Raw genomic sequence first — 25,116 nt, forward strand, 5'->3', positions numbered from 1 at the left:
TGACCTACTGCCAAAGGAGATGAAAGACTGTTCGCTATTTTGATCATTTGGGATCTATCAGAGAGGAAGGCAGCAAACCATTTAAGCACAGTGCCCTCCATGCCCATTCTCTGTTGAAGAGTGTTAAGGAGAGTGTTGTGATTGAATCTGTCAAAGGCTGCAGAAAGGTCAAGAAGAATTAGAAAACAAGACTCCCCCGAATAGAGTATCCGCAACGCGTCATCAATCACTTGCAGCAGGGCTGTTTCAGTGCTGCAGTTTTGAATGAAGCCGGAGTGGAAATTGTCAAAAAGATCATTGTCCTTGATATGACGAGAGAGTTGTTTCGCTACACATCTGTCTGTGATTTTCGCAAGAAAAGGTAGGTTTGTGATGGGGTGTAAGTTGTTGAGGTCGTTCGCATCAGCGGTGGGTTTTTTAAGCGAGGGGTGACCTGCCCAGTTTTGAAGGAAACGGGAAGGGAGCCTTGACAGAGGGAGAAGTTAACCAGAGTGGTCCAATAGGAAAGAGAATGGGTATAGAAGTCAATGACAATGGCACTAGGGATGTGGTCAAGAGAATGGTTGGAGGGCTTTGTTTCGAGGATGCATTTGAGGAGGGCTTCTTCAGAGATGGGGTCAAAGTTCTGCCAAATGGCTAAGGATTTGCGCTCCTCTGGAGGGGTAGGATGAATGACCTGATTCACAAGTGATTTCACTTTTTCGTCAAAGAATATAGCGAATTCCGCTGCTTTCTTTGTAGAATCCTCCAACTTGGAGGGTGGGGGAGAGCAGTTTGGATTCTTGATGAGATCAAATAGTTTTTTGGGTCTATTTTTGGCTGAGTCGAGGAGGGTTCTGAAGTGTGACGCTTTTCCAAGGTAGATGTGCTTGTGGTACTTGGATCTTGCTGAACGAAGCGTGGCCTAATTATCGGTGGAGGGTGCTTGTCTCCATTGTTTCTCAAGGAATCTTAGGTATTTCCTTTCTTCATAGAGGGATTTGTTGAACCAAGGTGCTGAGGGAGTAAGCCTTTTCTTTTTGCTTTAGAGAGGAGCGACGTTATTGATTTCGACTGCAAGGACTGTGAGGCATTGGGAGGTGAGTTTGTTAACATCTAGGTTCGGGTCTAGTTTTGAAAGTGATAGCAAAGCTGATTCGCAGAGGGTACCGAGGTCAATATTTTTAGTGTTACGGAACCAGGAGGTAGCCCTCTTAGGTTGGCTGAGAGTTATAGAGTGTGATAGGTGGAGAGAATGGGATGAGGAGGTGGTCAGACCAGTCTACATGAATTGGGGTTGCGATAGTAAGCATGCCTGCTTTAGAAATAACAAGGTCCAGGATTGAGCCCTTAGAGTGTGTTGTTTCTGTGCAGTGTTGGAAAAGATCGTTTGCAGAGAGGAAGGTGGCCAGCAAATTCGCAAAAGAGTCTTGAGGCGAGCCTCAGTGGAGATTGAAGTCCCCCACGAAGATCTGATTGTCACTTCGCGAGTATTGGTCGCTGATGAAGTCATTGAGTTCCTCCATAAACGAAGGGCCGCTACCAGGCGGGCGGTAAATGGCATGGAATCTGAGGGGTGAGCGGTGGTGCAATTGAAGCTCAAGAGATAGGCATTCGAAAGTGCGGAAGGAGCTGTTAGGAAAAGCCTTAAGTTGAAGGGAGTTTCTAAAGATAACTGCAACACCTCCCCCAACTTTGTCAATTCTGTCGTTTCTCAATATAGAATAGCCTGTGGGTAATAGGAGATCAAACAAAGAGTGAGAGCTATCGTTGAACTAGGTCTCTGTGAGGAAGAGCATGTCAATATTGTGAAGGATGATGGTATCGGAGATTTCAAGTTTGTGTTTTATTGCAGATCTGCAGTTGTGGAGCAGACAGCGCAGCTCTGTCGAGAGTGTTTTGGTGATGGGGGCACTTGGGCTATGAGGGGTGATAGGGATATTGTACTTATAGGAGGGTGCTCAGGAGGGTTTAGGTGGATGAGTGGTTCTGACAGAGGAGATGGTCGGAATAGTGTAGATAGTAGAGTTACTTGGAGATGAAAGTGGAAGAAGGGTGGCGTTCGAGGGCTTATGTGAGTTTGCGATGTTTGCAGACGACAGGTTATGCTTGGCTATTATGTGGTGTGGGGGCGAGTTGCATCTCGTGGGAAAGTGAGTCTTTTCCAAAGGAATTGAGGTGTATGGAAAAGTGGAAATCTTGGAGCTTAAAAGTGAAATGGTAGCTTCAAGTTGAGAGATGGAGGTGCTAAGAGAGCCTAGCTTATTTTACAGAGAGAGTAGTGCAGAGCACGGCATGTTGTGTGGCTCGATGGAAAAAGGAGGGGGTGCAATTGGCGGTGGAAGGCAGGGACAGGGTTCAGAGGTGGGGAAAGGTGGTGGTTGAGAGAGGGCATTGGTGCATCAGAGGTGAAAGGAGAGTTGTCTTTGTTGGCGTTGCAAGAAGGATAGGAATTAAGGACATAACTAGGGGGAGATAGGTGAGGAGCGAGGCGGTGGGGCGGAAGGAGAGGGGAGGAATGTGTGGAGTCATAGGAATGAAGGAGGTTTGGGAGGAAAAGAGGGGAGGGGGTTGGAGAGGTCCTGTCAGCTAGGTGAGGTGGCTGTGAGGGAACGGGCATCTGACAGAGTGAGGGGGGTTGGGAGATGGGGAAGTTGAAGAAATGAAGTGGTTCTGCTAGGCCCGAGGGAGGGAAAGGGTTACCAAGGGGGTTAAGAGGGTAGCACAGCATTGCTGGAGGAGTGGGGGGAAGGAGAGAGGTGCAATGGGTTTGTGGAGAAATCGGGGTACATAGTGAGGGGAGGAGGGAATAAGGGGAACGTAAGGAAAGTTAACTAGAGGAGGAGATGAGATTGGAGTACCAGGACGGTGCAGATTGGACAAGGAGTGTATTAGCTAGAGGTAAGGCTGAAGTGATGAAGGGGAGGGCATACTGTGAGGGGGAAGAATGGGAGAGGAGGGCACAGGGGAGGGGGAGGGAAGAGGGTCGACCTGTGCCTCTCGAGGAGTGTAGGGGGGGTCAGGGGAGGAGAAAAGGAGTAATGGGTGGAGCTAGATGAGGTGTCAAGGGATAACCCCGTCGCAGGGAAGGGGAGTAGGGAAGGGAAGAGGTGGTCAAAGAGAGAGAGACCGGTGTCTTTGGCTTGGATCATGACAGTATCGTTGTTATAGAGTGAGATAGTGAGGAGCCGTTGAAACACGCCGAGGGGGGAATTTTTAGCTGTTTCCCATGAGGGATAGAGGAGGAGGAGGTGACGTTTAGGGAATTATATAAGCTGGTGGACCAAGAGGGGATGTCGTGAGTGAAAAAAATGAAATCGTTTTTGAGCCTCCCATAACGACTATTATAAAATTGATCAACAAAAAGGGAATCATTCAATGGTGTTATGCTTGAATCGTTTTGCTGAAGCTTTAGTCGGGTTAGGCGGATAAATGATTTTGTAGCAATTAATTCCAGACTTAACTCGAGTGGTGGCCATGTTGGGAAAATGAGGAGGAGGAGGAGGGTGGTGGGATATGAGAAGGGTGTTACTAGGAAAGCAGTGGTGAGGAGAAGTATAAGGACAAAAAGGGGGCACATATTCCAGACGTCGGGTGGAGATATCTGAATTAATGTGCAGTCCGGAAAGTGAGGCAATTAGGAACAGGTTGTTACTTCAGAGCAGGAGAAGATGGGGGCACAGATTCCAGTAGTCGAGAAAGCTTTACTGCTTGAGAGTCTCTATGATTCCGCTGGTATTTGATGGGCCCTTCACCTAGGTAATCACATAATATACATTTTACCACCTGGCACTAGATCATATTTACAAGGGAATTGTTTACACATGACCGGGCCAACTGGACCACTGTCAGAACCATCACAAAGCGAACTTAGTAAAAGTAAAACAGATCATAAATGTACAACCAGTAACCACTGGTAATCAATTTACTTACCATCAGCCTGTAACATAAACCACATTATGCACAGCATCACATTAGGCGCCAAACGCATTGTATGCCCATAATTTCAACAGTCTAATATTAGACCCTAACCTCCTAAGTATCACTAACATTAGGGGCATAAAGCACAGGGTGGAACATAATCTCACTAGCATAAACCATAATATGCAAGACAACCTCATAATCATAAAAACTACATTTAGAGGTAACCGGAACAGGGTGCGAAAATCATACTACATGAAATACATTTCCTAGCACCACATAATTACATTAGGGCCTGGCGCCCAACAAACCTCCCAGTCCCCCTGGCCAACTGGCCATCTCAAAGGGGCTCAAGGGGTTTCTTGTTGAAATTTTGTGACTTAAGCAGAAGGGAATTTGTGCCTCTGGAAGCTCTGTTTCCACCAGATGGGGTCAATTTCTTGGACGGGTAATAAAGGGTGTTGTGGCAAAGTGTTTTATGGGCCATGCAGGCTCTTTTGAGACAGATTCTATCCTCAGAGGGTAGCCGCTCTGGTGATAGGAGGTCTGGGGTGACATGATCTTTTTTTGAGCTAAAGATTGGCCTTGCTGCCACGTTCATGATAGCCTTCAGCGGTGCAAGTTTGCTTTTCGGAAGGCCCACAAGGGTAGCACTACCATAGTCTGATTTGAATATCACAAGTGCTTCAACCGCTTTTTTGAGATCTGCAGTGGTAAGGAAAGGTTTTAGTTACCTTTATGCATTAAATTGACGGTTAGCTCTTCTAGTGGCGGCACTGATATGATTTTGCATGGATGGGTCATTGTCCAAGATTATTGCTAGGTATTTAGCTGAGTCAATGAAGTGTGGGGTACAGTTCAAGGCAGTAAGATGTGGGAGCCAGTCTTTGATACTAGGTTGATACCTGACGGTGACATCAATAGGAATTCTGTTTTGAGGGCATTAGGTTTGAGGTGGTCACAAGTCAGCCAATGTTGCGTTTTTGTCATGGTGTTATTAAGGATGATGATGTTATCGGGGGGCTGTTGCTCATTTGGAGAGTGTGCTCTGTGGGGCTCGTACCTGCTTGGGCTGTGCTGCTGGACTTGGGGCTCGGTCGCTGTCTGTCTTCCCTGCCGCCGTTTAGAGCCCACCGGCCGCAGTTGGGGGAGACTACAGCTCCCAGGGTGCTTAGCGGCACCACGTCACTTCCCTGCTGCATCGCGCCCGGAGGCGCTGAAAAAGGAGAGGCTCCCTCGGTGGAGCGGGGGCTGTTGCTCATTTGGAGAGTGTGCTCTGTGGCGCTCGTACCTGCTTGGGCTGTGCTGCTGGACTTGGGGCTCGGTCGCTGTCTGTCTTCCCTGCCGCCGTTTAGAGCCCACCGGCCGCAGTTGGGGGAGACTACAGCTCCCAGGGTGCTTAGCGGCACCACGTCACTTCCCTGCTGCATCGCGCCCGGAGGCGCTGAAAAAGGAGAGGCTTCCTCCGCGTCGCGGGTGTTGCCGGGAGAAGCCCGGGACAAGGGCGGGGCCATCAGGGGCTGAAGGTGGCTGGGCTGGGCCACCCCCCTAAGGTCGACATTCAAAAGGTACTGTTCGCAATAGATACCTGTTAAAGGAAAATGGTGAAAAGGAAAATAAATGGTGCAAAAGACAATGGAGGGGGCGTAGCTACTCTGGACTCGTATCTGGTGAAAGTATCCAGTATGATTAATGATGAAATAGAAAGAACTGAAAGAAGACTCTCTTTGGATCCAGGACTTACCACCATTGCGATGGTCCATGTAGAACCAGAAGGGATAGTGTCCCAGACGGAGCCCTCAGCATCTGATCTTCCCAGGGATTCCATAGAAAATGATAAGAGTAATCATGATCAGTCCCTCAGATCCTCCATAACAGGTTATATTGATGATATCACACCTAGCATTATCCCCCCTCCCGCCCAAAAGAAAAGACGATGCACTAGGGCTGGCGGGGTGGTGTCATTAAGCAAGGTTGATCCTCCGAAGGGGATAGGAACACAAAAGCCCAGGCCTAAAACAGCCAAACCTAATACCCTTAAACCTCCCTTAGAGGATCAAATGGAATCTCTCTGGGCTGTATTTAAAGGAAAACTAGATCTTATCTTGGTCCCTATTTTAGCTAGGATATCCTCCGTAGAGGAAAAAATGACTGGTATAGAAAGGAGGTGTGGGGTGAACTGTCCATCTAATCCTCCTTCAGATTGTCGCGACTTACTCCTCTTGGAGTCAGTGTCCCAGCTAGCTATCCCAAGAACCCCAGTTACACTTCTGTCTCAATCCTTGAGTCAGGCTGACACCTTAACCGGGAATGTTGACCCTAGCCTGAAGGAGCAAACTTTAGTCTCCAAAGGTGCTATGAACACCAGGGTCCCAGTAAAACGGGGTAAGGGGGCTACTTTTCCTAATTCTACTATCAGTCCTGATGCTCGGTGTGACCACCACTTGACCTCTATAGAAAGAGAAGCATTCCAGCTTATTCCTGAGGCCTCGCCCCTAGTACTTGTCCTAGCAAATGTACCTTGTTTAAGTCCTGGTAAATAAGAACTTGCAGGTAATCTAATTGACAAAGCCCTTTACTGGTTGTCCAACAATATGAGGATCTCCGATAGGGGCAAACAACAACTAGCCAAGGATATCATAATGGCCAGAAGGGTACCTTGGCTGGGAACGAGTAAGAAGAGATTTGGGGGTGACTGTATAGTTGTAAATTTTTCAAATCCCCAAGCATTGCTGATTGTATTAGCAAACTTATTCCCCCCACAACTTAGGAGTTCTGCTATAATCCCACTAACTTTAGAATTCTTCTATGATAGACTGTGGTGTAAAGGGTCTAGCTCTAGGTCCAGCTCAATGCCCATTCATACACGCCCGCTAATGATAGGGGGCTTACCATCCTTTTCTGATGGAATTAACCTGAGGAATCGTTATGGGGTACTGACAGACATGGAGGATTGTGATTGACTGCTGAGTCCAGGTCATAATGTCTTCAGTAGTCCATATAGGGAGACTCAACTGAACAGCCATCTTGTACAGCCTAACAAGGGTGACCATCTAGGACCAACCTTACCCACATGTATTCCGGTGGAATTAATGAGGATCACAGGGTCTTCCCATAATAACCAACTAACAGCTGTGGGGAACCTGAATCCAAGGGGTGTTGAAAGTTTCGTTGAAACTTATGGTACAATGTCAAATCCTCATCCTTTAGTTGAACTTGAGGTAGAGCATTGTATAGAGGGTCGAGATGTGATCTTGGGAGGCTCAAAAAATCTCACAAAATCGAACATCCCTCAATCTAGAAAGGATGGTTTATCCCTTATTTCATGGAACCTTGCGGGAATTGGCAACAAGGTTCCATCCTTGGAATGGTGCAAATTTATCGACCAGCATGATATTAACCTCTTTCAGGAATCATGGTCGGTAGATGCGGTTTTTCGAGTAGGATATCTTAACTTTTTTATCCCTGCTGTCAAAAGCCTAAAAGGTCGGCCTGCTGGAGGCCTGGTGATATGGATTCGCCAGACCCTGAGTTGCAAGGTACAGCAGGTCAGAGTTTTGTCAAATGATATTCTGGCAGTTAGACTTGAATGGCCTGATGGTAACAAACTGGCCATTTTCAATGTCTATGCCAGAGGCCAACCAGGAGGGCGCATCTCAGAGGTTGTCACAGCTCTTGACACCCAATTAGAGGGTCTCCCAGTACAGTTTGTTTCAATAGTGGGGGGGTGATTTTAACACCACTTATGAACCACTCGGCCAAGAAGATCAGGACATCTCTGCCGAACAGGATAATAGATGGGGTATTCCTAAGATTGGCCTCCCTGCTATCAAAAGATGGTCAGCCGCAGCAATTCAGTTACAATCTATGCGTCTTGTAAGAGGATTAAGAGCAGGTAATGGGAGAACCCCCTCAGATCAACAGGGTGCGTGCACCTTTGATAACGGGAGGAATAGTAGCCGGATTGACTACCTACTGGTGGACATTAGATTTTGGCATAGGTTGGTTGATATGGTCATCAAACCTCGGATAGAAAGCGACCACAACCCTCTTTGTTCATTATTTAACGTCCAAACTGGGGATAATTAATTAGGAAACAAGGAAACCCTACCCACAAGGAGCCTGGGTATTATTCGTTATAAGGAAACAATGGCTCGTGTGGATTAATACTTACTAATATAGTATATAATACATGATAGTAATCAAAAAAGGGGGTTAAATATGGTGTCAGAAAGAAAAGTTCAGCCATACACATTAGAACTTCAGTAGAAAATGTTTCTTTTTATATTTACAATGAAAAGATTTATGAGAAGTAGACACAAATTCCCAATACAAAATAACAATATTCGTACAAATTTCAAAGAGTGTCCCAGTGAAAAATTAACCTAAGCAAAAGAAAGTGACATAAAGTGCAACATACAAAAAGGTTTCAATTTTTCATTACAAAGGCAATCATAAAAAATGATAAATCCAATTATCAACACTTAATCATTATAAGTGTCAAAAGAATGATTCGCCTTTCACGTCAACGGCGTTTCGACCCTATGACAAATAGAGGGTCTCGTCAGGACAGTCTAATATAGGGACACCTGGTCGTCGTAGTTGATATGTAACGTGTTACAGTTCAGTTAAAATCTATGCGTCTTGAAAGAGGATTAAGAGCAGGTAATGGGAGAACCCCCTCAGATCAACAGGGTGCGTGCACCTTTGATAACGGGAGGAATAGTAGCCGGATTGACTACCTACTGGTGGACATTAGATTTTGGCATAGGTTGGTTGATATGGTCATCAAACCTCGGATAGAAAGCGACCACAACCCTCTTTGTTCATTATTTAACGTCCAAACTGGGGATAAAGCAGAGTCCATAGGTGGAGTAATTACAACCTTGGATATTGTAGTTACTAACAATATGCGCCATGTTAAATGGGATAAAGTAGCAGAGAATCCTGCTCAGCTGGCCGCACTTAAAAATGAAGTTACAAAGGAACTGGTAAAATTAAATACTCAAATTGATAGACAGGATTTCCCTTGTATTATGCTAGAGGCCCATGATAACTGATTTCTAGACTCAAGACATTCTTCCAGAAGGCTCCTCCTAGGGGAAATAGAAACTTACAAATGGCCACAGCTAAGTGGTACAATAAATCCTGTAAAGTTGCTAGGTCAATATTGAGTAAAGAAATAAAGGCAAAGAACCCCATGAGAGTACGTGAGGCAAGGGTTTTTTATAGATCGTTTCAAAAGGCGGCAAAAAGGCAGTGGGATGAGGACAGATGGCAGGATTTGAAATTGGCCTGTGCTTCCAAAGACTCCAAACAATTTTGGAATATCATAAAATGGGATAGGGATGGGCAAGGGGATCCCCCACAAAATAATGTACCCCAGCTACAATGGTTAGAATTTTTTAAACCTCAATATGCTTGTAACCAGGTGTTATCAGTTAGTAGCTCTCCACCTACCATCCTTTTTCAAAATAATCTGTTTACAGCTGAAGATGTAAGCTTAGCATTAGACTGTGTTACCAGAGGTAGAGCCCCAGGTATGGATGGTATTCCAGCTGACATCTTCCTGAGTGACAAGCCCTCTTGGTGCCAGTATTTTGCATTGCTAGCAAATTCAGTGGCCAGAGGAGCTCCTATTCCATCTTCATGGAAGGGAGCCGAGATCATCCCTGTTTTTAAAAAGGGGGACAAATCACTACCAAATAACTACAGGCCTATTGGCCTCATAGACTCAGCCCAAAAACTGGTTGGTCGTCTAGTCCGGAGCAAAGTACAAGCATGGATTGAGGATCAAAATATCTTATCCCCTTACCAGGCTGGATTTCGTCCATGCACTAGTTCGATCGACCAAGTTCTTTTCTTTATTTTAATATATTGGAGAAATGTGCTGTTATCTAGGGGGGACACTTTATGCAGTGTTTGTAGATTTAAAATCGGCCTTTGATTTAGTCCCACGCAGCAAACTCTGGTCTGTTCTTGCCAAACAGGGGATGCCGCCTGATCTTTTGACCTTGCTTGTCCGCCTGCATGAGAACAACTACGCGAGAATCAGATGGGGGCTCAGGGTGAGGTCACGGACGCATTCCCTGTCGAGCGTGGTGTTCGCCAGGGGTGTGTCCTGGCTCCCACCCTGTTTTCCCTATATATAAACGGAATAGTTGAACATCTTAGTAGTTCCCCCACTGATGCCCCTATACGGGCTGGAGCTCGCGTGCCTGTTCTCATGTTCGCGGACGACACCCTAATTATCTCACGAACCCCGAGCGGCCTGCAGAAGGCCGTTAATGCATTCGGAGAGTTCTGTCAACAGCGTGGACTTGAGATCAACATCTCAAAGACAAAGTTCATGCCTTTGAACCAGGCCAATTCCTTTAAGGGTAAAATCTTTCTTGATGGCACACCCCTAGAACAGGTTGATTCCTTTGCCTATCTTGGAATCTAGTTACAAACTAATATGGGATGGAATCGTCACATGGATATGGCTTTATTAAAATTCCACCAGCTTGCAGGTGCCTTATCCTTTAAACATAGGTCCTCTTTAACAAGGCCAATCACTCCTGCCCTTGTGGTGTATAATATGAAAGTAGTTAACACAGCTCTCTACGGATCTGAACTCTGGGGCTTTACCAACTTGAACCGTCTAGCTAAAGCGGAGAATATTTTTCTACGTAAATTGGTAGGTGTGCCCCAAAGTACCCCAACTGTCCCGCTTTTGTTGGATTTAGGTAGCAAAAACATCGCTGATCTAGCCAGGTTGCGTCCATTGTTGTATTGGAGATGTATTTGGACGACCCCTGAACTAACGCATTATGCTCAGGGTCTGAAGGATGTGATTCAGGCTGACCAATTTCATAAAATTAAGTGGCTAAAGGAAATTAGGTCCCTTTTATTAAAGCTAGACCTGAGTATCCTAGGAATAAACCGGACCTTTCAATCTTCCCAACAAAAAAACATATAAAAGAAAAATATTGGGAAATGGTCCAATTAGAATCCCATACAGTTAATATGTCCACGAATTTAACTGGTCGGTTTTTAGATCACAAATTACGCCCAAAATGTGAATCATATTGGGACATTATTGAGAGGCCTCAAGACCGGAAGTTATATTTCCAATTTAGAGTAGGTACTCTTTCGGTCAAGTCATTAACAAGTAAATGGTCCTCTACTATGGATGATAGATGTCATAATTGCCTAGACATGCCTGAATCTGTAGCACATGTGTTTTTTGTATGCCCTCTCTATGTTGCTCCGAGTCGCAAATGGCTTAGACCCATCTGTCTCAGGTTAGCTACTCGAAATTACAAAGAAGCACTAAGGATACTGGGCTCTGATTGTTCACCTTGCATAGCGGTGGCTGTGGCTAAATTTTTAAGTTGGACTTGGATAATACGCACTCGAACTTCCATCCAACCTGCTGCTAGTTAGTGACCTTCATGAGTTAAGTCTTCCCTTTTATGTTCTGTGAATTTTTAGCTATTAATAAGGTTTTAACTATATCTTCGACAGTAATCAATTGGATTTAATAGTTTTTTAATGTGTGTGGATTGTCCTGTGATATTTATTTTGCTTGTATTTAATGTACCAATGTGCTTTTAAGACTTACTGTCGAATAAAGCTTTTGAAGAAGCATTAAATTGACGGTTAGCTCTTCTAGTGGCGGCACTGATATGATTTTGCATGGATGGGGCATTGTCCAAGATTATTGCTAGGTATTTAGCTGAGTCAAGGAAGTGTGGGGTACAGTTCAAGGCAGTAAGATGTGGGAGCCAGTCTTTGATACTAGGTTGATACCTGACGGTGACATCATTAGGAATTCTGTTTTGAGGGCATTAGGTTTGAGGTGGTCACAAGTCAGCCAATGCTGCGTTTTTGTCATGGTGTTATTAAGGATGATGATGTTATCGGGATGTAATTTTCACGTAGAGTTGAGTTTCATCTCCATACATGTGGTAGAAGATGTGACAGAGTTTGAGGATTTCGGTCAGGGGCTCCATGTACAGGTTGAACAGTGTTGGGGATAGAGTGGAACCGTGGGGATGCCTAGCGTAACTGGCGACTAATCGGAAAGAGCGTGGTTGATTAGAACGCGGGAAGATGTGTTGTGAAGGAAGGAGGAGAGCCCTTTTAACATGGCATCAGAGAGACCCATCCTGTGTTCTAATAGGTTCATAAGGGTTTCATGATTGACTGTGTCGAATGCAGCTGACTGGTCAAGTAGGATTAGTAAGCAAGATTCATTGTGATTGAGTGAACATGGAGCATCATCAACGATGTGGACCAGGGCAGTTTGGGTGCTATGGCCTGTCTGAAATCGGATTGACAATGGTCGAGGAGATAGAATTGCCCATTGAGTTTGGCCAAAGTTGGGATGTTGGAGATAGGGCGGTAGTTGTTTGAGTCAGACTGGTTGGAGATGGGTATTTTTAAGATCGGAGTATCCTGACCACTTTTTTAGGCATTCAGGTATGGATCCTTGGGTAAGTGAGACATTGATAATACTAGTCCATTAGGGGAGTAGGAGGTGAATTAACTCATTGAGGAGTTTGGAGGCAAGGCGATCGTTTAAAGCTGGGCCAGGCAGTATTGTTTTTGTGGGAAGAGGTTATTAGGCATTCTTCCTGAACGAGGTAAGAGTTTTCAAGCGTTCTGGATCTCGGTGGTGATTCCCAGCAAAGAAGGAGGCAAAGGTTTTGCAATTAGATAGGGTTTTGTTGTCAGACGATAGGGCATTGCTTTTCCAGTTCGTTTTTTGACCATTTCAAACCATTTTTTTTTTTCCGGTTGGTTAATTGCCGTACCAAGTTGGTTTTGAAAGATTGCTGCTTTGGAGTTTTTAATGTGCCTATTGTAGGCTTTCTGTTTTTGTCGTAGAAGTTTGAGGTTAGTCAGAGGAGGAGTATGTCTCCACAATCTCTCAGCAAGTCTGAGGCATTAGCGTTCCTCGTTAAGGTTCGAGTTTAACCAAGGGTTGGATCTTTGGAATGGGACTCTTTAGTTTAAGGCAATGGTATCTATGATTTTGGCATGGAGTTGATGTGGTGATCAGTGAGGTCATGAATGTTGGCGGGAGGGAGCAGGTTGCTGTTACTAATAGCCAATAGCGTGAGTGGGATGATGAGATGGGGTCTCTGACCCATTGTTTGGCTTTCATAGGTTGGCCCTTTGAGATAGCTGCCTTTTCAGATATGAAGATGGTGATGCAATAGTGGTCAGCCCAGTCACGAGGTAGGATAGATTCAATTTGAATGGTGTTCTCTTTTGCAATGATTAAATCTAAGGCTGCCCCTTTGTTATGGGTAGGGGTGTGGTAGGCTTGGATAAGGTTGAGGAAGGATTTAAAACTGTTCACAAGAGGGTCACTGTAGTTGTTCCAATGAATGTTGAAGTCACTGAAAAACATCTGGTTGTTAAGCTTTATCGCCAGGAGGGTGGCAATTTGTGTCATGAGAGCACGTAGAGATGTCTTTGGTGGTGATGTTGATCCTAAGGTATTCGCTGGAGAGCAGCGATAGAGAATGTGTTTGTTTCATAGATAACGTGGACCTGTTTATTATACAGGCTAGGCCACCTCCAGAGCAGCCTGAACAGTCTAGTCTGATGTCATGACTGGGAGGGGCTAGTATGTCCAGAATTAGGGATGCGGATTCGTTCAACCAAGTTTCAGTGAGGGAATGTCAAGGTTAAGTATATCAGCTGTGTCAGCCACATGTTTACCAGCTGAGCGACAATTGAGTAACAAGCATTTAAGGGAGGTTTTATTGGTAGTAGTAGAAGTATGTGAAATGGGTTCTTGTTTGAGGTTTGTGTTAATAATGTACCTAGAGCTAGCATGGGATTCTCATGTGGGTGAGTAATAATAGTCTGAATTTTACAGCAGTTATCACTTGGTCAGTCAGAGCATGGTTATTATTGGTGAGTAAGAAGAGGATATCATTATACGATAGCTATCCGACTAGCCTGTTGGGTTGAGAGGAGTAATCAAGATTCAGTGTGCAACACCAGCTAGGTTGTGGGGCCCAGGTATTGGCAGAGCTAAGAGAAGTGTGGCATTTGTGGGTTGGTATGCTGTGATTCTGGAGGTGAGTCGTGTGTAAGGACCAATTATGTTCCAGGTTAAAGGTGATAGGCACTATTTTATAGATGGCAGTCCTAAACAGCTGTAATTCAGTTTTCATGGTATCAAGCGTAGAGTGAGTGTAGCGGCTCCTGACTGGTGGAAGCACTGAGATATTTAGATCTAGCCAAGTCAGGACGGTTCGGGCGAGGGGCAGTCATAGATAGGGTCCACAGGCAGAGTCTTGATAATGGCTGGTTGATACGGAGTGGAGTATATAGTATCCCGATTGATGGGAGAGTTGATCCAGGGTACTTTATAAGGTTGGGAGGGAGTACTGCTGGAGTGTTGTTGTCGTACGGCAGTTCCGGCATGTTCAATAGAGGAAGTATATGATGGACTGCAATTATACCCATGGATGAGTGGGTGTCTGCCAAGGGAGAGAAGTGGGAAGAGGGATAAAAAGGGGGGTTGGAGAGATTAGGTTGTCTTATGTAGAGTCAGTGGTGAGTTGAGAAGGAGCGGGTGTGGTAGTGGCCGAGTCTTGCTTGTAGGAGAAGAGATTGAAGAGTTCAAGGTTGTGCTCTGAAGATGGAATGATTCACCAAAATCAATCACCAAAAATACCATTAAGAAGGGTCATTCAGGTGCTATATATGGCAGGGCTGTCAGGTGCTATATATGGCAGGAAAACGAAAAGACAGTGTAGCCACCTACCATTCTAGCTGCAGAACAGCCCCTCTGCCAAGTAGCCACGCTCCAGGAGCCTCCCACCTCACAAGACTTAGTCCGAGGCTGACGCTAAGCAGCAGCGTGGTCTGGGAAAATGGCATGGGCTGTGCCAGGAGCAGCCACTGGTGAGGCTGCAGCAACCTCCAGGACGCTGTGCCTCTCACCACAGAGCGGAGACATGCGGGTGCAGAGTACAATCATATACCCTCAAAAGAGAGCACAGTGCATCATAGCATGGTGCATCATAGCATGGTGCATGGTGCATCATAGTTTCGCCGCAGGAGGCGGCATCGTGGATGCCGAGTCGGGTGGAGGACGCCAGACCCGTGTCTATACTACTGCATTTGCAAAAAAAAGCATTTATGGCATGGCACATTGCACTCTATTATGTATGTTATTATTATTATTCAGCATTTATTAAGCGCATAGCTACCCCAAGACATCCCAGCGCTGGCGGCAAAACAGGAGAGGAACTGAGAAGATATAGGGTGGGACCATGTTTTAAGACTTTTTCGAAAGGGGAGATGGCGAAACTCCCAGCGAAGGGGCAGGGTGTTCCAGAGACTAGCTACATTGTAAGAAAAGGACCTTCCTCCACTTCTTGCTCTCTTAATTTTGGGAATTACTGCTAATTTTAGATTAGCCGAGCAGAGGCATTTCCTAAGGCAGTAAAAGGAGATGAGGGAGCGATTGATTAATGGGCCCCTCCCCCATAGGGTCTTATGGGCTATAAACAGCGATTTGAATTTTGTTCTTTCCAGAATTGGCAACCAGTGTAGGGTCTTCAAAGCGCCGGCTTAGCCAACAGAGTTTTAGGGATCCCGAGCAACAACCGTACAGCACAGTATTGCGCGACTTAAAGTTTCTCTATTGTTGCTTTGGGGGCTCCCAAGTAAAGAGAATTGCTATAATCCAAAAGAGAGGACCTGAGCCTGGACCAGGATTCTCCTTCCCCCATAGGAAGGAGAGGGAGGACTTTCCGAAGTAGTCTGAGAGTGGAGAAGCAGGCTCCTGCCAGTTTCACTGCTTGGTGGTCAAATTTAAAGGAGTTATCCGACCAGACACCCAGGCTTTTGATGTTAGGGTTTGGGAGAGGGCCAAGGCACATGTATATTTAAGATTCATGTTAGTCGCGTTGCCCAAGAACATTAGTTCTGTTTTTCCTCCATTGAGCCTGAGACTTGAGTGTTCCATCCAAGTAGCCACTTTCTCCAGGCAGGATTGAAGATCAGAGGGGAAGTTCCGAGGATGGTCTAGGGCAACTACCAACTGTGTGTCATCCACATACATGACGATTTTAATCCCATATGGCAAAATAATGTCAGAAAGTGGTCTTATGTAAACATTAAATAATGTAGGGCTCAGAGACAAGCCTTGGGGGACTTCACAGCTGAGCGATAAGCTCTAGAAGTGGACTCCCCTGAAAAGACCTGGAATGTTCTACCATCTAAATAGGACTGAAGCCAGGTAATAACACCACCTGAAAGACCGACCCTCCTAAGTCTGTTTAAGAGAATGTCAAAATTGACTGTGTCAAATGCCGAACTTAGATCAAGGAGGATAATAGCTACTGCTCCTCCCTGATCAAGGGTTTTCTTAGATTCTTCGACCACGGTAAGAAGAGCAGTTTCATTTCCATGGTAAGGGCGAAAACTGGTCTGGGAATGGTGCAGAAGATCATGGGTTTCTATGAGATCTGAGAGGGTCGTGTTGATGTACTTTTCCAAGATCTTAGAGATCTCAGGTAGCAAAGAAATGGGATGATAGTTGCTCAAGTCCTCCGGATTTAAGCTCTGCTTTTTGAGTGGGGCCTTCTCCATAGCGTGTTCCCAGAGTGATTGGACTTGGCTGGTGGAAATAGACCGATTTATCACCTCCAATATGACTGGGAGTATCACGTCTTTGGCTTTACAAAGGAAGTGGGGAAAAGCCGGATCAAGGGGGAGCCCAATTGTAATTGGGAGACGATTTCCAATAAAATATCCAAATTCATGGTTAGAAGTGCTTCCAATAGATGCTCCGTGTAAGGCAGGGGCTTGTCCGTTAATAGAAGGTCACTGGGAGATGGTGAGCCGGGAAATGCAATGTATATATCTTTAATTTTTCTCTGAAAAAATTCAGCAAGTATGTTATAACGATCTGGGGAGACATCGGATGATATCCCTAAACCAGGAAGCTCTTGGAGGGTCTTCGCAACACAGAAAATTCCCCGAGAGGTATTAGCTGCTAAGTTTATTATTCCTTCATAGTAAAGTGCCTGTGCTTTTTTTTTATTTCCGCATCGCTAAATTGCACAACAGAGTCTTTTCTTTTTTTCTGTAACCACATAAAAATCTTTCACTTCTAGCCTCACCGTCACAGTGGAGCTCCTTCACACCTACAACTGTATGTTCCATTTCTTACACAATTGCCACTGCATCTTTTATGTAGGATTTCTAGCAAGCAACTCCTCTTGCAGCTCACAGCTATTGATGCACAGTACAGACTGGTCCTAAATTAAACATTCAGTTAATTTTCCATATTTGCATGCTCTTGCCTAACTTCTTAAACTAACAAAATGTCCAATGTTTCATTATTTACTTGAATCTTGGCAAAAAATTAATGCGTCGCCAAGACTTCAGCGATAAGTGATATGAGGTGCTGCTCCAAAAGGCTGTCAGACATTTCATTTATGTAACAGTTTTATACAGTGCAGAGCACCAACCAGTATGATAGCACTTTGCAAAGTCTACAGAGAACATCAATCTGACAAGAACAGAATACCATACTGTTAGAAATGGGGGGGGTGGGGGTTTGCACCTTTGTCCAAATAGGGCCCTTCCTCCTAGTCAGGGTAAGGGTGATACACTCCTAAAACAACGCCTGCTCACCCCTTGGTAGCTTGGCACGAGCAGACAGGCTTATCTCGGAGGCAGTGTGTAAAGCATTTGTGAACACATACAGTGAAAACACTACAAATGGACACCACACCAGTTTAGAGAAATAAGTAATCTGTATCTAAACCAAAACAAGACCAATATACCATAGACCACAATACAGTACTAAAAAAACGATTCTTAAAAGGTAGAAACAGTTTTGGTCCAAGAAAATGTTTTGTGCAGCACTTTTACACAAAGTACCTTGGATTTGTCGAAAATGCAACCAAAAAGGGTCGCAGGGAAAATGATACGTCGGTTTCTTACACTCAGGGAAGGGGATCTGTCGTTTCGTTGCTCCAAGGAAAGTGATGAGTCGGTTCCTTACTACTACGCAGGGAAGTGATATGTCGGTTCCTTTGCGTGGGGAGGTGATTCGTCTGTTTCTTACTGTGTCCCCCAACGATGCAACAGACTTGACGCTTCGATGCGATGCGTGACAATCCAGTATGATGTGATGTGATGCGTGAAGACCCAGGATGCGCTGCGATGATTTCAGCCGCGTCCCCTCGATGCGTCGATTCTTCCACAACAGGGCCTGCGTCAGAAAAGGCGCAGTGATCTCGGAGATCGGTGCACAGGATTCGTCGCACAGTAAACACTTCAGCCGCGAGTAGGTGCTACGTTGATTCTTCGGCGGTGGCGATGCGTCGGAAAATTCTTCTTGCACCGCTGCAATGCGTCGTAAACAGGCGATGCATCGATTTTTACAGTTTGTGCAGTTTCCAGTCCCAAAACAACCTCCAGAGGTCCAAAACACTGGCAGGCACCTCTCAGCAGGTCAGTATTCCGAGCAACGGAGTTCAGGGGGGATTGGGGGTGAAGTCTTTGTCTCCCTGAGACTTCAGAACAGGAGGCAAGCTCTATTTCAAGCCCCTGGAGATCTTCCTCATGCAAGGGACACAGTATGCAGCAAAGTCCTTCTCTTTCTCTTTTCCTTGGCAGAAAGAAGCCACTGCAGTCCAACCCCAGACAGCAAACCGCACAGGGGCAGTATTCCTCCTCAGTTTCTCCAGCTCTTCTCCTTGGCAAAGGTTCCTCTTGATTCTCAGAAGTGATCTAAAAGTCTGGGCCCTTCTTTTTATAATACAAAATCCTTTGTTCTCTGGAGGCAGAGAGTGTCTTTGCCCAGCCAAAACCAGTTCTGTCCTCATTGGTGCACCTTCCTGGCAGGAGGTGGAGACAGCATTGTCAAAGGCAGACCAGGCCCATTCAGGTGTGAAAGAAATCTCCTCCCACTACTCTGAATGCAGCCCAGGTCTATGCAGCTCAGACCTGACTCACACTGGAAAGACAGGACACACCTCAACCCCCAAGTGGCTGTCTGAACAGAATGCACATCCCCAGCCCCTGTCACTCCAAAGCCAGACAGTCAATACACAACCTAGCAGAGGCACACTGGATGGTTAGGCAAGAAGATACTTACTTTCTAAAAGTGGTATTTTCAAACCCAGAATGTAAAAATCACCCTCACTAAAAGATACATCTTCACATTCAGGCATATCAAACTTTATTTTCCTATCATGATCCCATGGGCAGTAATGCTCATAAGATGTTATGAGCAAACTCCCGATTCTATCCTATGGGACAGTTTGCCTTACAATAGTGAAAAACGAAATTGGCAGTATTTAACTAACAGGACATGCCATACACATCAGGGCATGTCCTACCTTTCATATACATTGCACCCTGGTCACAGGGATATCTTGGGCCTACCTTAGGCCCAAGATACCCATGTAAGAAAAGGGAAGGTTAGGGCCTGGCAAGTGGGTAAACTTGCCAGGTCGACATGGCAGTACTAGACTGTGCGCAGGCACTACAATGGCAGGCCTGATACCTTTTTTTTTTTTTGCAAAGCTGCTTGTGTGGGAGGCAAAATCAGTGCTGCAAGCCCACTAGCAGCATTTGGTTTACAGGCCCTGGGCACACACAGTGCACTGTACTTGGGACTTAACAGTAAACCACATAAACCATTCATGGAAACACCAATCCATAATAACAATATACAAATGGAGCACATGCACTTTGGCACTGAACAGCAGTGGCAAAGTGCCAAAAGCATCTTAACAAGGCAATCATTTTGTAGCAGAGTTTTGAGGGTTGGGATGGGTAAAATGTGCATTTGTCAATGTGTTTGATTTAGACGGCCTAACAGATATAGTCCATAGAGATGGGTTTTCAGAAAGACATCTGGGTGGGTTTTTAATGGAAGTGTGTTCCACAGGATCAGCACATGAGAAGGATGTATACCGGGCATGAGTGGTTGGTTTGAGTAGCAAATTATTTTTGCTTATTGATACTTGTATGATACCTTATTGACCAGGAAAGCGAGGTATACTGGGGAGTTGCAGTGGATAGCTTTGTAAACTAGACATCCAATGTAAACTTTATTTTGGCCTCAGTGGGTAGCCTGGGCGTGAATAGGGGCCTATTTGGGACCTGGGGGGACCTCATCCCCCAGTACCAACTGTTATAAAAAGGGGACGGGGACATTTAGCCTCTCCCTGAGCCTTTATAGGCCCCGGGGACCCCATCTCCATCCCCTGGGGCATTACAAAAGATCCAGCAAGCTTCCTCGATTATTGCTAAAAGATGTATTCCATTTTTGTAGTCTAAAAAGGTTCCATAGTTGATCGATTAAGAGATGTCATGTACTGAACATGAGGAAATGTGCAGTATTAACATATATGCATCAGAGTCCTGAGGTCGTATGTTTGGCCTTTCATACATATTTGTGATAGCTAAACTTGCATCTCTTAGTTTGCATGTCGTTCGTTCCTATGGCTTTACAATGCTTGCTATAATTTTGTTGGCAATGCAAAATCTAAAAACTAGGAAATTAAAAAGATTGACCTATGCTGTCTTTTACTCTCCTTTTTCCTAGGTGATGCTATTGAATCTCATACAAAGGAAATCTGGATCAGTCCAAATGAAGAGTGTTAAGCCTAACGCTTGAGCTACACTGCTGAATTTGGAAAACATGAATCCTGCAAGAACCATATCAAATCTGTTTTTATCACAATGTTTTTTTCCTGGAAAATGCATTTTGGAGTTTAGTTTTATGTTTTCAGATTTAATAACTGTAACGGGTACATATGACTGGTTTACAGAGAAAATATTGCATGAACAAACTTCTCATGATCTGGTATTATAAAATATCAAAGATTTTCCAACATACCATTACACAGCCTCCGACATTAGTCCACCTTTTTTCACTATAGTAAAAATCTACCCAGCATAAAAACGTGGCAGGCCATGCCGCTGGAATTTGGAGCCAATGATTTATGTCCAGGCACATTTTCTTACTGTTGCTGGTCTCGTAGTTAAAGTTATTGTACAAAGGTTTTCATATTGAAAGCTTCTGCTTGGGTTCAGCTTCAAATGTATAATAAATTGTGCTACTATCAAATGACAATGAATAGTAAAAAAGAAACACCGGCTAGGGCAAAACTCCATTGTTGTTTGCATTCCATTATCATTGACAGACATTCTTAATTTGGTTGGTTTAATAACTAACTGCACCAAATCGTCACGCACTAAGAGGTTTTGTTCATGCAATGTACTTTACTGAAGATTAGACTGAAAGGGTTAGGAAAATGTGTCTAAAACAAAAATGCTTTTCTTTTCTTACTCTTTCAATTTGTGATAGCAATAATTCCCTTTTGTGTAGGAATGGCGTAGGGTTGACGAGGTCTGTGTAAGCTGCAGCATATGTCGATCCGTTTGGATTATCAGTGTGTTTCTTGTAATCTTTTTCTCTCATGAAAGCTTGGCACAAAAGAGTGCCACTATTAATTGTCTTTTCCTCATTTCAACACCGTTTACTTCAAAGCCTATTTACAGAGGATTTAATACAGTCACACATACGTTTGACAATCATTGCAAGTTAAAATATCTGGTGCAGCCTGGCTTGCCTCCTACCTTGCTGACCAGACCTATTCAGTGTACTGGTGCTCCGTGGTCCCAGTGCTCATTTACTTTCCAGTAAGGGTCATCTAAGGATCCGTCTTTGATCCTCTCAATTTACCTTCTCCCCTCCCTCCTGTACATCGCCTCTTCTTCAGTGTCTTCCCTTTAGCTGTTACCACACCAATCTTTATTTCCTACTTCCTTTTAAAGATTCGTACTGTGCTCATGTGACAAACTGCCTTTCTGCAGTGGCATAGGCAGGGGGGTGCGGTGGGTGCGTGCCGCCTCGGGTGTCATCACTGAGGGGGGTGACAAAATGGCAAAAATGTGTTTTAAACACATATTTTTTCCATTCTGTCAAGCCGGGGGTGTCAAGAAATTTTCCACACCGGATACCACCTGACCTTGTTACGCCACTACCTTTCTGCAGTTGCTTACACCATATTGCACATTGAGTAATGCTTAGCCTGTCAGCACTGAAATCTTACTTTTGAACGCAGCTGTCATTGATTTTCATCCCCAGTCCACTATCCCTTCGGTATTGTCCAACAACCAAATCTTTAATTTCAACAGCAAAATGCATCTGCCTGCTTCACATTCTCGAAATTCATATTTTTTTCACCTTCCATTCTACCAGTCCTCAATCAATGCACTTTTTCAGAAAACTAGATGGACAAACAATTCTTTGCCTAACCTCTGCCTCCACCACGAAACCTTCAATCCTTAGTAAAGCATTCGGTCTAGCGTCCCATGTCTCTGTACACCTTCCAAGATCTACCTCCAACCTGAGAGACACAAGGCTGGCTGACTCACAATATGCGATGCGCCTCGGTGAAGTTCCTCATTCCACTGTGAAAATGTGTCCAACCACTCTTGCACTGACCATATTCCACTACTTTTCTTCTCCACCTTCCTTCAAAGATCCAGCAGAACCTTAAAAATCTGAGCCACCTTACCTTGTGTTGTGAGTCATGTCACTTTGCCTCCTGGTTCCTCTCTACTAGCAATTTCATCTTTGCCACGGATTTCCTAAGTCTATTATCACCTTCACTATTATTCCATATCCACTGGCTCAAAATCAAGGTGTCTTTTCCTGGCCACTTTCATTTCAATACATTGGGACTGGCAGAGTAACTTTCATGGTCTGAGACGAGAAGGGAGAAAACGCTGTACTTTCTCATAATAGCAGTTTGATACTTGAATGAGGTCGATAAAGTGTGTGCCAGTGTTGTGGTATAATACCTACTGAATTTTCTCTAAGCGATTTCAGACCTACATCCGAGTATAGAGCACTAAGAAATAAAGGCAATAAATGTAGACCATGTGTTATTGCTAATTGCCACAAAAAGTTTATCATAACGTATAATTTAATTACTATTTTGTTGGGTGCTGTCACATTGACCACTTTCCTTTCCACATATTGGTTTTTGATGCCACGACTCATTTTGGAAACCTCTGTGTTACAATTCTGTTTGAGATGTTCGCCAATAAAAGAAGGTTAATGTCTGAAATATGTTATACACTCCCCTCTTACCTCTGAATGGCAGAAGCAAATGCTCCTTCGTATCATTTGTGGGCCAGGTTATGTTTTTATTATTTTACTGCTAAGTACATTTCGTTGCATTCCTGGACATTTAAGTCCCTCACTGCATTTAGACTGAGAGGGTATTAAAGGCAGGCGTCTTTGTACGAGGAATCCGTGTTCTGTTCCCCAATCCCAGGCGGCACACCAGAGGTATCCTGCACCTATGATAATAGTAATATAGACATTAAGTGCTTATCCTTGATTCACCTACATAAGCATATCCATGTTCTTTTCATGCTATTGAACTTCGCCCCCTCTCGGCGCACTACATCACTTGGCATGCAAACCGTTTAGTTGTTTTTTTATTGCTTGTGGCATTTATGGAAAGTTTCTGCTGCAAACTCGATTAAGTTAAATTGATTGATGCTTTTGGCCGAGGCTTTGCTCATGAGGGCCGTGTCACGAACAATGGGTGTCTGGGCAAATATTGCTTTGCGCAATTGTTTTCACCTGCTTGTGCACAGGTGTTTGTGTGATAGGCCAGCTCGGGGTGTGCCAAAAATGTTTTGCAGTGATTGAAAGCAGTGTCTTTCCATTAGGAATGGTACCGTGCTCAGGAACATTTTCACAGTAAAGTGGCATTTCGGTATCCATTGAAAACGTCGTATTTTTTACCTTATTAAAATCCGGTGCTTTAAATTAGTGCAAAACATACTTTTGCCATATTCTTCCGCACTGGCAATTTCATAGAGTGCGTTATCTGCCATTTAGCATACACGTGTGCGTTAAAAACAACACTGGCACGGCCCAGGTATTTACGAAGGTCACCAGTAACGGCTGATTGGCACGTACATAAATGCTCTTGGTAATTTTGAGTTCTTCTCAGTTATGGAACCAGTCACAAAGGCTAATATATGAGGTGATACATGTTTTCTTAAAAGTTTTGTAAGCTTAGTGGAAAGAGCACAAAATGTTATTTACAAAAGACGATATGTTTTTGTTATAGGTGGTTTGACGTATATGTTTATCTACATGAGTTATATGAACCAAAAAAGTAATATATATTTTCTGAACGAGTAATAAAAATGGATTTTGCCAGGAGCGCACTTGAATTGCTTGCTGTATTTTTATATCACAAGTTCTTATTTAGTCTGATAATTTTAGAAAATATTTTCTATAAAATATTTCCAGCGCCACTTATTTTATATCTATGAGGGATTAACATCTACGTGGAAAGTCCCTCATTGGAGGAAATAAGTAGAAACGTCCTTAGTTCAGTAAAATAGAAATGTAGGACGCTGTGAAGCTGAAACCTTTTCTGATTTTAAGTAACTCCACAAACCTAATTTCCTCTGGAAGCCTTGTGTATTGTTTAGAAATGTATGTCTAATAGATAGGGTTTAGGATATGCCAGGAAGAGTGGCGCCTTGCTATGTTTGCGTTTCGTGTATTAGCCATGCTTTTGGCACGGTGCAACCAGGATAGGGGTAGTACCCTAAAAACCCCTAGGTGTGTGTGGGTAGAGACCCGCACAATTAAAGACAAACAAAGTCCCGGGCACACGTTATTGGGTAAATGCACTGTTTAGCAAAGTCTCTTGCATCAAGAATGTTATCATACAAGGTCCACGCAAGTTGTTTACGGTCTCTTCAAATTGTTTCATCTTTTATGGACACAACCAGCCAAAACGTGTTTCGTCACAATGGGAAGTATCCCGTGACTTTTTCAGGGCTGTAAGTAAAACATTGGTATCAGGTGAGTTCGCTCCGCCGGTGATAATTCTGACCCGGCTGGTCTGGTAAGGATACAATAAGAACGGAAAAGTCCTCGTGAATGTGTAATGTATGAAAACGATGCTCCGGAATGCCGGAGATTCCAGTAGGTATGGTAAAGTTAAAAGGACTCGAGTAATGGGTCCACACTAAATGACAGATGCACCGGTGGGATCTCCGGCATTCCGCACGGTGAAAAACCCTAAAAAAAAAAAAACATTTTAAACAAGCCATTCCATATTACAGGATACAGTCAATCTATAACTATATACATAGGTAGTTTATTGTAAAATAAATATATAAAAA

The 25,116-nt window shown here is 44.3% G+C and overlaps 1 protein-coding gene across 4 annotated transcripts in view; it reads left to right on the top strand.

Annotated features, from left to right (window-relative positions):
• BEND7 (BEN domain containing 7) overlaps window positions 1–24,144 on the top strand; it is a 398,804-nt gene extending 374,660 nt beyond the window's left edge. For all 4 annotated transcript variants that reach the window (XR_014981306.1, XM_085652959.1, XM_085652958.1 and 1 more), the window contains one exon: window positions 20,489–24,144. Coding sequence is in view for 3 of the 4 variants with exons in the window: in XM_085652959.1 (XP_085509085.1) it covers window positions 20,489–20,547 (59 nt within the window). In the remaining variant the exon portion in view is untranslated. The remainder of the gene's footprint in view (window positions 1–20,488) is intronic.
• The last annotated feature ends 972 nt before the right edge of the window (window positions 24,145–25,116 follow it).

Source organism: Triturus cristatus, chromosome 4_1 (assembly GCF_964204655.1).
Source record: "Triturus cristatus chromosome 4_1, aTriCri1.1, whole genome shotgun sequence".
Classification (NCBI taxonomy): Eukaryota; Metazoa; Chordata; class Amphibia; order Caudata; family Salamandridae; genus Triturus; species Triturus cristatus.